General features: G+C 39.5%; 1 protein-coding gene across 1 annotated transcript in view; it reads left to right on the top strand.

The window, feature by feature from the left end:
* Prrc1 (proline rich coiled-coil 1) overlaps nt 1–13794 on the top strand; it is a 44598-nt gene that overhangs the window by 25994 nt on the left and 4810 nt on the right. Inside the window, exons 7-8 of the mRNA XM_008840925.3 lie at nt 3256–3359; nt 8258–8360. Coding sequence (XP_008839147.1) covers nt 3256–3359; nt 8258–8360 — 207 coding nt within the window. The remainder of the gene's footprint in view (nt 1–3255; nt 3360–8257; nt 8361–13794) is intronic.

Here is a 13794-nt window from a genome sequence, read left to right as displayed (position 1 = left end):
GTGAAGGGGAGTGTTTCCATGTGCTCTTTCTCTGATTGCTTGTTATTGGTATATGGAAAGGCAACAGACTTTTGTAGGTTAATTCTGTACCCTGCCACTTTACTGAGCGTGTGAATAATTTCTAGGAGTTTTCTGGTGGAATTTTTGGTGTCTCTTAGATATAATACCATATCATCTATAAAAGGGATAATTTGATCTCTTCCAATTATTAGTCCTTTAATTTCCTTCTCTTGCAAGCGTTTAAAGCACTATGTTAAAAAGGAGTGGAGATAGTGGACAGCCTTGTCTGGTTCCTGATTTTAATGGGAATGCGTCCAGTTTTTCTCTGTTTAGAATGGTGTTGGCTATGGGATTGTTGTATATGACTTTAATTATGTTGAGGTATGTTCCCTCCAGTCCAATTCCCTCTAGGACTTTGAACATAAATGCATGTCTTGTTTTGTTTTTTGACATAGGTCTCCCTGCCTGGAATTTATGATGTAGACTAGACTGGCCTCCATCTCACAGAGATCCATGTGCCCCCCGATTTCTGGGATTAAAGGCATGTGCCACCACACCCAGCTGAAGACTTTATTTTGGCTAGTGGTTTTTGCCTTACAAATTTAGACATGGGTTGTCTTACAGCCTGTAATCCAGGCTCGAAACTGAAATTCTTAGAAATTTTTTGTGCTGTTTTTCTTTCAGAAACAGTAAAGGGAACTAATGAGAAGAAAAATAGTATAGAACCTTAAAATATAAGAATTTCGCCCATGTTTTTCCTTCCTTAGCAGACTTTATTTGATGACAATGACCATTCTGAACTCAAGTTTTAAGGCAGTTAATAAGTTCAACAAAAATTAAGCTAGGAAGCCCCTCAAACTTATGTACCAGTCATTATTTTTTATTGAAAAGCTAGTTGTGATTGTGACTGCTGTTTATAGTTTATAGTCAACAAATGCTGATGCTGTAGGTAATATCTGTGAGTAGGGTCAAGAGGTTGCATCTGGACCAAGTTGCTTAGATACAATATAGGTTCCCAGAGCTTTCCCATCTCATAACTCAGTTGGAGAAGATTATTTCAATGTGACCTCAAAACTCTTAATTCTTGATCCCTTACGTAGAGAAAAGAACAACTTTACTCCCAAAACATTGGCAGGGACTAATATTAAAGTGTGTTATAATTCCCAGAGATTGCACACTTAATTAATACTGTAGTCAGGGGAAAAGAGAGGCCAGGTATAATCCCCTTTTCACTCTCTCTTCTGGACTTCATAAGCAAAAATGAACTTGTGTGTCCACCCGATTATCACCTCTGATTATCCCAATTATCCCAATTATCTTTAATGTTTGGTGACTTCTAGGAAGTACTGCAGAATTAAACAAGCATAGTGGGTCATCCCCGGAAGCATAAAATGCGGGGATGTTTGATTGTAATGCATAGAGCTCATGTGGCACCTCCATAGACAGAAATCCCTGAACAGCCCCCGACAATGTAGGAAGAATGAAGTAGTCACCTTTACAATAACCATTCATTATAAAGAATTAAGTTCCTCTTACTTGTGGGTATTTCTTCCACAATCAGCACCTGCCTCCTTGTTAATAGACTGCTGGTGCCATATTTATGTAATTTATATTCTTCACATGTGGCACACAGGCTCTTGGAAGCCTTTCTTTTTTCCCTTCGTTTTTTTCATGTGGTGAATTTTTACTAAACACCTCTTTGATTGTGTTCTGTGCTGGGCACTGGAGAGAAGATTGATCAAAACTAGATAGTCTGCACTTTGCTGGGGCTTCAAGCATCTTTCCTCTTTCTGAGCTGGTGCCTTAAGCTGTTGACTCTGTTCTCAAGTTGCTGCTCGCTCTTTGTCTTAATACTCATCTGAATGAGAACTGACCACTTAATTTCATTTTCTCTGCTTAACTCTTGTGTTCTTAAAAATTGGGTTGCTCAGTCAAGCTCAGTGGAGCACACCTTTGATCCTAGTAGAGGCAAGTGGATCTCTGTGAGTTTGAGGCCATCCCGGTCTACATAGCAAGTTCCAGACCAGCATAGGTTTTTTTTTTTTTTTCCTTTCCTTCCTTTTTTTTTTTTTTTTTTTTTTAGATTTTTTTTTATTTACCTGATCTTTTTTAGGACACACAAATGATCATATAACTTTAATCAGGATGATGTTCACTCTCCTTTCCTTCCTTTTTTTTTTTTTTTTCTTTTAGAGATGCTCTTGCTATAGCCCAGCCTGGTCTCAAACTCCTAATCCTGCTGTCTCCACCTAGGATTACAAGTCTGCCATACCACATCTAGCTAGAAATAAAAAGATTTTGAACACATTTGCCTTTTGAACATTTTTTAATCACATCATTCCTGTTCACAGTTTATGGAATGATTAGGGAAAGCCTGAAACAGCAGCCTGTCCTCATGATCGAGCTTTTGCTTTTCAACTTCAGATGAGTGTTCTTGGCTTTGCGCTGTTGTTTGCGTAGCGTGCTCGGCCCTCAGTGTGGTACACCACATCACTTGTAACTTTCCACTTTAGCTCATGTTCATTTGGGTACGTGTGTATTTATCTGACCTTTAAGCTTCTAATTTCTGCAGTTTCTGTCTTTGATACTGTGGTTCCTTCCTTAATTCATTGAACTGTTCGTGTTTTTTCATTTTTCTTGTATTTCTGTTTTGAGATTTGTTATCTGTTAGAATGGTTATCTCTTACGCTGTTATGTCATGGTCTCTTAATGACTTGCTCATGATAATATATCTTGGAGGTATGAGTCCTGGGCTTGATTCACAGCCTTCACATGACCCCAACATGATCTTGGTACATATGTATCTAAAGGGAATCCGAAAAAGTAGAAAAAAACATGTTCACTGTAGTAGATGTGATCACACACTGGAGAAATGAAGAGCGAATCAACTAAATCCATACTAGGGCTGATACGGTTTTCATTCAGTAAGATGATTTATTGCTAAATGAACGATAAAAAGTAGAGCTTTCTTGTATGTGTAATCAATTGGAGATTGTAATTTAAAAGTAATCTAGTAAACAGTTGCATTCAGTACAAATGCATAAGGAATAACTTGGAAGGTATACCCCAAACTTAGTACTGAGGGAATGCTAAAGATGTTTTTACTCAATACTTTTGTGTTTCTTGAACATTTACAGTGAGTAGTACGTATCAATATGTGCATGTCTTACATATTTAAGAATTAGCATATTTAATACTAAATTTATGTTTAATATTTTAGAGAATTGGTTTCCAACCTCTGCTGTTGTTGTTTAGGGTGCCCAGGAACGCATAGATAGCCTGCGGCGAACCGGACTGATCCATGAAAAGCAGACTGCTGTGTCGGTAGAAAACTTCATTGCAGAGCTGCTGCCTGACAAGTAAGAGGCACATAGTGTTTCTCTGGGAAGCAAAATACAGCTGTGTCTGGAGTTTACACTGAACACGTAGCACCGTGTCTCCTGTCTTAAAGCCAGAGCCAAGTGTCTGCTGTGATGGTGGCCTGCCACTATTGCTCAGCTGACGTGTCTAGCCTCACTTCTCTCTTGTAACTAAGCAGTAGAGACAGAAAGGCCTGTTCTCTGAGACTGTGCTAATAGACACTCTCATAGGACTAAATATGAGAACGTGCACCGGTATGTTAGCTGGGTATAACAACACTGGCAGCAAGCCCAGTGCTTCCCAGCAAAGCGAGGTGTGGGCAAGAAGACCTGACAGCAGTCAATAGTTGGAGATACCTAGTACTCAGTAGGGTTTGGCTTTAAAAACCTCCAGAAAGCACCATAGTTTGTTTTCTTTGTTTGGTCTTTTTTGATACAGGGTCTCCCTGTAGCCCCAGCTGTCCTGGAACTCACTATGTAGACCAGGCTGGCCTTGAACTCAGAGAGATCTACCTGCCTCTGCCTCCCGAGTGCTGGGATTTTTGAGAGCTCCATTTTTTAAATAAAAATTTTTAAATTAGAAAACCTTTTTTGGGTATGCTGAATTACCTTATAGTAAAATAACTGCTGAATCCTGCCTTCTCAATTGCAGGGTGGTTTTGTTTTAGTCTTTATTTTTTGTTAATTTGCATACCTAGCATTCTGCAACTTTACTATGCAAAGTTGGAGGGGAAGGATTGGGTGTGGATTTTTTCAAAACACCTTATATGCATTATGAAATTCTCAATAAATTATTTTTTTTTAAAAAAGAAGGTAGATGAATATATTAACAACTTGAAAGAATTGATTTAAAAAGTTAGGTCATTTTGGGGGGGCTAGAGAGATGGCTCAGTGGTTAAGAGCACTGACTGCTCTTGCAGAAGACTCCGGTTCAATTCCCAGCACCTGCATTGTGGCTAAGAACCGTCCTTAACTCCAGTTCCAGGGGAATCTGAAGCCCTCTTCTGACCTCCGTGGCATTGCACGACATGGGTGCACTCACATCCATGCAGGCAATACACTCATATACATAAAAATAATAAAATTTTTTTTAAGTTAGGTCATTTTTTTACTGATGAAAATAATTATATGAAATTTCAATGGAAGTAACTCAGTGTGGAGGTAGTGTGAGCTGAAATTCATGAGTGGTTAGCGCTCAAACTGGATTTTGAAAAGGTAAAATGTGGGTAAATGGCAAAAGCAGACGGGACAGTCTAGGTGGAAGAAGTTCACATGTGGAGGGCTTTGCATCCTGGGTGAAAAGTTCAAACACTAGAATGTGAACCCCGAGGAACCACTCGGTGAAGACTTACTTCATTTTTCCTTCTGTTAGCCTTTTACAGCCTGCGATGTGTTACATTGTACCCATTTTCAGTGCTGCTCACGGCTTTCCTTTCTGCAGTGGTGGTGTTCTTACTTGTGCATAAGTTCTTAAGGCACGAGTTATGTCCTGTGCAGTCTCCCTGTGTCAGCCCGAGTCCCTCTGTTTTCTTCTCTCTGGTTCACCTTCCCTCTGCAGTGCAAGGGGCTCACTGTAAATGCTCCCTGTTTTGTTCCCCCTTATTTTGCTGGATGTGGACATCTAGGGTGGCCTTTCTTTAGGACCTGGAATGTCATTTCTGTTGCTTCCTTACTTCTGCTAAGTTAACAAAGTTTCCTCTGGCTGCTTTGAGGATTTTCTCTGTCATTTGGATGTTCCCGTTTTGCTGCCACGGATGTTTTGGGCTTGCATGCTTCTGCAGTTTGTTTTTGAGGTGTCACTGAGCTTGATTCTTTGGATTGATTGATGTCTTTCATCCATTTGGGGAATGTCTTCACCACTGTATCTTTGAGGATTGCTTCTGGCCTGTTTTTTTGCTTATATTGATAGTCTCTAATTGCAAGCTTATTTACCTGTGGCAGTGCCCCACATTTTCCATTGCCAGTTTTTTCCTGTCAGCTGTTTTTCTCTCTGTTCTTCATTTGGATGATCTGGTTGGTTTCTATTGACCTGTCTTCAGGCTCACTAATCCTGCCTTCTGCTGTGTCCAGCCAGTTGTTAAGCCCAGGTATTAAATACCCTTTTCTTTTTTTAGTAGGTTCCATTGATCTATTGAATACCTATACTTCATCTCTTTTAACTATTTTCCTGAACATATGAATCATATTTTAGAATTCTTGCCTGTGGTGCAAAGATAGCTCAGTGAGTAAAGGCCCTTTTTGCTCAAGCCTGGCAACTTGGTTCAATTCCAGAACCCACATAAAGGTGGAAGGAGAGAACCAACTCCACAAAGTTGTTTATAAAAATCTCTGGAGCCTTTGGGTGACACAGAAGATTGATACTTCCTCTGACAGGCAGAGCTGTGCAAGGAAGGGGGTCATGTGACCCAGGCTGCTGAGCAAGGCTGGCCTGTGCTCAGGGTCAGTGCATGGCTTCAAGTTCACACATGAAAGGCTTTTCCCCTCTGTTTGGTCTCCTTGCTCCTACAGCATTTGATACCTTTAAATGTGTGATCTGTGCTTTTTATTTTTTCATTGAGCTTTTTATTGGCAGCATGGACTTGTGGATTCCTCTGGGTATTGGAGATAGGGCTTTTTTCCCTTTTGATACTTTTCTAGTAAGAGAGAAAGATGTTACAAAGATCAGCCATGCTATCTAGTATTAGGAAGTCTGCTGATGGCACAAGCTGATGGCAGCCTGTGTGGATTAAAGAGAAGAGACAACGGAAGATTTAGGTGGTAAAGAGCAGTGAAGATGGCCAGGATAAGCAGCAGAGTGTAGCCCAGAGCCCACACTTACTGACTTCTGCTGTGGCTGCTTCTGTCTGCAGTGCTCCTGTTGCGAGTAGGTATAGAGGCCATAAAGTTAACGAAACGCTTAGAACTAAGGCTAGAAAACGCCCACTAGAAAAAACAGTCCAGCTAAGAGTGAAAAAACTCTAGAGTGTAGCCCAGAGCCCACACTTACTGACTTCTGCTGTGGCTGCTTCTGTATGCAGTGCTCCTGTTGCGAGTAGGTATAGAGGCCATAAAGTTAACAAAACGCTTAGAACTAAGGCTAGAAAATGCCCACTAGAAAAAACAGTCCAGCTAAGAGTGAAAAAACTCCCAGCAAGTGTCACATGAAGAGTATAGACCTAGTCATTTTTTCAGATGTTTTCCATCAGTTAATGCTAAATTGGGAAAATGAGTTTGGTGGCTTCCACATACAGAAAAAAGGCAGTGTAAGTATTCTGAGATTAACAAATCCAAGTTTTGATGGTAAAATCTTGGATAAGTGTACTAAAATGTCCTTAAATACGTTGAGCTCTTGCTTCTTTGTGAATCGATTGGTGATAGTGGGACATCTCAGTGCAGTACAGTTTGATGCATGTTATCTCTTCTCTGACTAGCTTTTCTGCTATGTGAACTGTAAATAAATGCCTTGGCACACTGCCCATCGTGTCCTCATTTTGCCCTACACATGGAGGGAGATGGAGATCATCCCTAGTGATCCATCTGGATCATCTTCCCACCCCCAAGTGGTCCTGTTGAAGGACATTATGAAGGAGAGGGAGGACTGAAGATCCCCTAGGCAGCAGAGCCAGGGACCAAATGGGAGAGCTTTGTGTAGGTGGCAGTGACTGCATTTATACACTGAGTTGCAGGGAATGGGGCAGCAGTTTCCAGACTGAAGTATTTGGCAGTAATGGTATTCTCGAGAACAAAGGTTGACCATGGTATTCTAATGTGTACTCACTAGGGTGATGAAAGAAACAGCTCAGGTCTTCATGACTGCTTTTCTTCAAGTGCAAAGGCCCATGCTCCAGGTTAGTCAGTGCTCTGTTCATGAGGATGTCTTGCTGAAGTTGGACAAAATGATTTGAAGGTTTAGCCAAGCTTGACTACATTTTCTTGAACAAGGAACAGTGTCATAATAAAATATGAAATTTTGTTAGGATATCAAATAAAATGTCATTATTTAATGTTAGAATTTGTTTATAATTTTTACGTTTCATTGGTATGAATGCCAAGACATTGTAAAGTGTCATTTTAATATTCTAAGAGTTGTTTCTGCTGCTCTGCACCTTATTTGATGTTTTTTTACTACAAATACTCCTCCTTATTAATTTTGTATTTATTTGAAGTTTATTAAAGCTATGTATTTTTTTTTTTTTAAATAGAGACATTGAATATTGCTGTGCCCCCATGTGCTTACTGTTTAAATTCTTGATTTCAGGGTTGTGTTGTAATTCTGGCAGCTAAAATTGTGCTGTTGTTCCAGTTGCTTCAGTACATTTATCAGTGTCTTAGTTTTTGTTATCTATAAGTATGTTTCAGTGGAAAAGGTTCCTCGATTTTATGGGGATATTTTCAGAGGTTGACTCATCGTGAGTCACTCAGAAAATGTGATTAGAAGGTTTTATCATTCATGAGAGTGCTTGTTATTTCCTCTGAATGAGCTTATTTAATTTACTAGTAGCATTGCTAGATAACTATGTGTTAGTGGTATAGTTAGTTGGTGATCCAAACTTTCCATGCCAGTAACATTTAAAAGAAGCTATTTGCATATTGAAGTACATATAAATTTATCAGCTGCGTATTTGAGCACCCCTGATTCCTTTATTCCCACCGTCTCAGCAAGAAAGAAATTTTCATATAAGGAACTTAATTTTTTCTTTTTTGTTGCTCCCCTTTCTTTCTCCTCTCAGAATTAAAACAGTAGGTAATTTTACCATTGTGTTTATGGGTTGTTTGCTTGCAAACTAATTAGAAAACCATTTCCTTTTTGAACCGATTAGTAGTTTATCTGAAAAGAGAGGATTGTCCATTTCTACTTTTTCCCTTTACTTTAGCCCTGTAGCATATAAACAACATGAAGCCTATGTTTTCTGTTCTAGATGGTTTGACATCGGTTGTTTGGTGGTTGAAGACCCTGTGCACGGCATTCATCTAGAAGCTTTCACTCAAGCCACGCCAGTGCCTTTGGAATTTGTGCAGCAGGTTGGGTTTTCTCCCTTGCTTTTTTGTGATGCTCCATAGAAACTTGTAACGTTGTCATCACACAAAAATATCTGCTAGGTACAGTGTGAGGATTATGCTTTATTTATTTCTATTTTCTGTGTATGAGTGTTTTGTCTGCATGTAAGTGCACCTGTGTCACACATGCATAGAGAGGCCAGAAGAGGGAATCGGATCCCCTGGAACTGGAGATATGGATGGCGCTTAGCCGTATCGTATTTGGTGCTGAGAACCAAACCTAGGTCCTCTGGAAGAGCAGCAGTGCTCTTAACCACTGAGCCATCTCTCCAGTCCCACTTTCCAATCTCTTGATTCTTCCACGTTGCTTTTGCTTTCCAGCTGACTTAGGGAAGGTAATAGATTGCATCTTATTTTCCTTTTTTATGATTATGTTCCTGACCTTTAAATCAGAAGAAATTTGACCTTTGAATCTATTTTATTTCTGCAGTGCAATAGCATTTCCCTTTATTTAATATGTGTCTGAGTCTCTGTGTGTGTACATGGGTGCAGATGTGTGCATGTGTGTGCATGCGCGTGGGTGTGGAAACCAGAGGGATCCTCCTGTCTCTGGCTCCCCATCATGCTTGGCTTCTCCTATGTGGGTGCTGGGGATTGAACTCAGGTCCTTGTGCTTCTATGCAGTCACTTTACCAACTAAGCCATCACTCGAGCCCCTGCCAAGCTCATCTTTAGTCCTACTGTACACCCATTTCCCTTTCCTTTGATCTAATCTTCCTTTGTAGTTCATTTTAGTAACAGTCAAAATTTAGGTTTGTTGACTGAAAAATGGATTTAATCATGTAGCTCTCAACAGAGTTTCCAGAAGAATATTTTTGATAATTCATACTTCTCTGTATTTTTGTATAAATTTTTTCTTAATTCTCTAATGAACAAAATAGGACATGCATATGTCACTGCATTTGTACTAGTAAATGATATCTTGCTGATTTTTCTTCTGTCTTAAATTACCGGAGACTCTAATAGAGTTGTTGGATTCTCTACCAAGAAAAGTTTACATGTTTACAGTTCCATTTAAATTTAGTATATGTGTTCTTAAAATTCCTGAAAGCAATTAATTGCCCTTTCAGATGTTTAAAGTGGAGAAAGGGGGCTAAAATTAATGCTTTGATTTTTGAAACCTTACTGAATATTTATATCATAATTTCTCTTCAGAAGTTTAAGAAGACTTTTTATAGTGTTACTGTTGTATTCATTCTGATATGAGTATGGTTTAAAGATTGTAAGCAAATACTATATATATTGTTATACTAATAAAAATTTAACCTTACATAAAGTGACAAATTTTCTTGGGAAATATAAATTTTACCATTGTTGATTCAAAAGTATTTAGTTGAACCATACAGAATTGCTGTTCTTGATAGTGAGAAAGTAAATATCGTATTTCATATGATTTAAACTATTTACTTCAGTGCAGCATCACCAGGAAAGACCTCTGCCTGACCAAACAGATCACCACATTCTAACGTCATTAGTGAGACCTACAAAGTGTTCAAACAACAGATTGTTCTTATGCTGCCTAGAGTATCAGAAATGAGGCTAGAAGGTTTTCACCAGTCATATAATTAAATACATGAATAGATTAAAGATGAAAAAGGATTTCAGTAGTGTGCCTGATAGCTTTAGTGTCAACTTGACACACCTGAGTTGAGGGAGCCTCTATTGGGGGAATTTCCTTTATTGGACTGGCCTGTGGCCATGTCTGAGGGCATCTTCTTGATGAGTGATGTGGGAGGGCCCAGCCCACTGTGGGTGGTGCCACCCCTGGGCAGGTGGGCCTGTGTTGCATAAGAAAGCAGGCTGAGCAGGGGCCAGGGAACAAGCCAGTAAGCAGTGTTCCTCCATGGCCTGTGCTCCAGCTCCTGCCTCCAGGTTCCTGCCCTGAGCTCCTAGCCTGGGCTCCCAGATGAACTGTGACCTGGGATATGTAAGCTAAATAAACCCTTTCCTCCCCAAGTTGGTAGTGGTCAGAGTATTTTGTCATAGCAATGAAGAACAAACTAGGATAAGTAGAGCTAAGGAATTTGCTAGAAATAACACACATGCTGTTTAAGAATTTTAGGGATAAAGCACCAAGAACTTTGCAGTCGTAAGAGTGCTCTGTTGCTGTGTTGTTAACATGGAGGTGGACCTGGGGTCAGCACACAGAGGTGCACAGCCAGCGCTGGCCTAGTGCCTGCTCTTCTGTTCGTGGAGTACACCTGCCAATCTGCTTGCTCAGTTTATAGTTGCTTTGGTGCTAAAAGCGCAAAATTGAGTAGTTGCAGTGAAGATTGCCTTCAAAATCTAAAATGTTTGCTCTTTGGCCCCTTTCAAAAAGCTTTATTGGCCCTTGGGCTCGATGTCTGACTGTCACAAAACGGTAATTGTAATTTTAGAACTAGTATTGGGAAGACATAGACATGATGCTCAGAAGTGAAATCGAGCTATGTATATCAAAAGCTGTCATGGACTGCTAAGTAAATGTCATAGAGCACACTTAGTCAGTGTGGTCCTTCTTACCTGCAAGGAGAGTCATATGTGTTAGAATGTATACAGATGAATGTCAAAGCCTGGGGAGATGCTCAGCCAGCCATTAATAGAGTTAACAGAAGAGTGTTATTCAGACAGTCTCATTTGCTTTTGACTGTTTAGTTTTTGTTATGTGGTCTTAAAATCCCCAAGATAAGTTGTTGTGTGCATTGGAAGTCTTTTACTGCCAGTGGCTCACTATTTCTCCTGCTTCTTTTTATCTGTCCTGAAATGTGTGTTCCTGAGCCTCTTTATTATTGCAGTTCTGTAATTTAAAGGAAATAGAAATCATCCCTTCAGAGACTTGGAATTGTCAAATAATTGTAAATGCACAGTAGTGAAAATCTGTTAAAAAAATTTCTCATACTTACAACTTTTAAGCATAAGTGATTCCTCCCGTTTCCCGGTAAAATTCCAGCCACTCTGAATTTTGGTTAATAGTGTCAGATCACCCAGAACTGTGATCATTGGTCAAGGTACACAGGTGTCACCTGCAAATCTGATTTTTTTTTTTTAAAGCCTTTCAGGCTTTTGACAAAATTCAACGTGTATTTATGTTCAGAGTCCTAGAGGGAATTGGACTGGAGGGAACATACCTCAACATAATTAAAGTCATATACAACAAACCAACACCATTCTACGGAGAGAAACTGGAAGCATTCCCATTAAGGAACCAAATAAGGATGTCCACTGTCTCCACTCCTTTTTAACATAGTGCTTGAAACTCTTCCTAGAGCAATAAGACAGGAGAAGGAAGTTAAATACTAATTGGAAAAGAAGAGGTCAAACTATCCCTTTATGCAGATGATATGATACTATAAGGGATCCCAAAAAGTTCCACCAGAAAACTCCTAGAACTACTGTTCAATACTTTCAGTATAGTGGCAAGTTATAAAATCAATCTAAAAAAATCAATTGCCTTTCTATATACCAATAACAAGCAATTGGAGAGAGAATACAGGGAAATGCTTCCAGTCACAATTGCTGCTGAAAAATAAAATATCTTGGAATAAATCTGACCAAAGACACCAAAGATCTCTACAATGAAAATTTTAAATCATTAAAGAAAGAGATTGAGGAAGACACCAGGAGATGGAAAGACCTCCCATGCTCATGGATTGTAAGAATTAATATTGTGAAGATGACCATCCTACCAAATACAGTATATACATTCAATGTGATCCCAATCAAAATCCCCATGACATATGTCACAGAATTTAAAAAAAAGTCCTTAAATTCCTGTGGAAGCACAAAAGACCCTGGATAGCCAAAGCAACCCTGAGCACAAAGAGCAACACTGGGGGATTACTATACCAGATCTCAAAGTATACTACAGAGCTATAGTCATAAAAACAGCATGGTACTGAGAGAAAAATAGACACATAGATCAATGGAATGTCATTGAAGACCCAAACCTGAGTACACAGAATTTCAGCCACCTGATATTTGACAAAGATGCCCAGAACACACAATGGAGGAAAGAGCATTTTCAACAAATGGTGCTGGTAAAACTGGATCTCCACCTGTAGAAGAATGAAACTAGATCCTTATCTTTCATCTTGCACAAAAGTCAGCTCCAAATGGATCAAAGACTTCAATGTGAACTGGAAATCCTGAAGCTATTAGAAGAAAATATTGGCAGTAAGTTATAAGATATAGGTGTAGGAAAAGATTTCCTACATCAGATAGCAGATGCTCAGGAATTAAGGTCAGCAATCAATAAGTGGGACCTCATTAAACTAAAAAGCTTCTGTATAGCAAATGAAACAATCAAAAATTGAAGAAAAACCCACAGAATGGGAAAAAAATCTTCACTAGCGACACATCTGACAGAGGTTTAACATCTGGAATATATAAGGAACTCAAAAAAACAAAGAATCGAGAAATCAAATGACCCAATTAAACGATGAGCTAAAGATCTAAACAGAGAGTTCTCAAAGGAAGAAATAAAGATTGCTAAGAAACATCTCAAAACGTGTTCAACATCGTTAGTAATTAGGGAAATGCAAATTAAAACCACCCTAAGGTATCACCTTACCCCAATCAGACTGGCTAGGATCAAGAGAACAAATGATACCAAAGGCTGGTGAGGATGTGGAGAAAGGGGGATGCTCATTCACTGCTGGTGGGATTGCAAACTCATGAAACCTCTATGGAAGACAGTGTGGAGAACTCATAAGAAACTAAGAATGGAGCCAGGCATGGTGGCTCACACCTTTAATCGAAAGAACACATCCTACTGCAGAGACACTTGTACATCCATGCTTGTTGCTGTTCTTTTCATAATAGCTAAGAGACTGAAGCATCCTAAGTGTCACTCAACTGTCAAGTGGATAATGAAAATGTGGTTTATTTATACAAATGTAGTTCTACTCAGCAGTAAAGCAAGATGAAATCATGAAATTTCCAGGTAAATGGATGAAACTAGAAACTGTTATACTAAGTGAAGTAACACAGACTCAGAAAAACAAATGACGTATGTTCTCCCTCATATGTGACTCCTAGCACCAAATCCTTTTTCATTCATGTCCTTTTAATAAGATGACTCTGTACAGCAGTCTCTTCTGCATGAAATAACTACCATCATCACGACTTCAGCTGTGCCTGATCGCTAACTTTTGTCACAATTGGGTTTGTTGACAGTTGTTCTCATTCATTAAAGGAGGGCCAAGCAGGGCCATTGGACCCTCACCAGGGTATCCAGCCCCTCTTCCCAGCCAACTGTATGTAATTTGGCCCCAGTCATGGTCTCCTAGATTTTGGGAGGGCTGTAGTTTACAATCTGGGGAAGGCTAGGAAGAGAAGACTTGACCCATGCTGGGTAAAGGCTTTCCAGTGTGCATACCCTCAGGTCATTCATATGCCTCAGCAACCCCTCAGTTATCTT

Source organism: Nannospalax galili, unplaced genomic scaffold (assembly GCF_000622305.1).
Source record: "Nannospalax galili isolate Female #2095 unplaced genomic scaffold, S.galili_v1.0 scaffold490, whole genome shotgun sequence".
Classification (NCBI taxonomy): Eukaryota; Metazoa; Chordata; class Mammalia; order Rodentia; family Spalacidae; genus Nannospalax; species Nannospalax galili.
The sequence above is the reverse complement of the archived record's forward strand: the minus strand, read 5'-3'. Positions and strand labels throughout refer to the sequence as shown.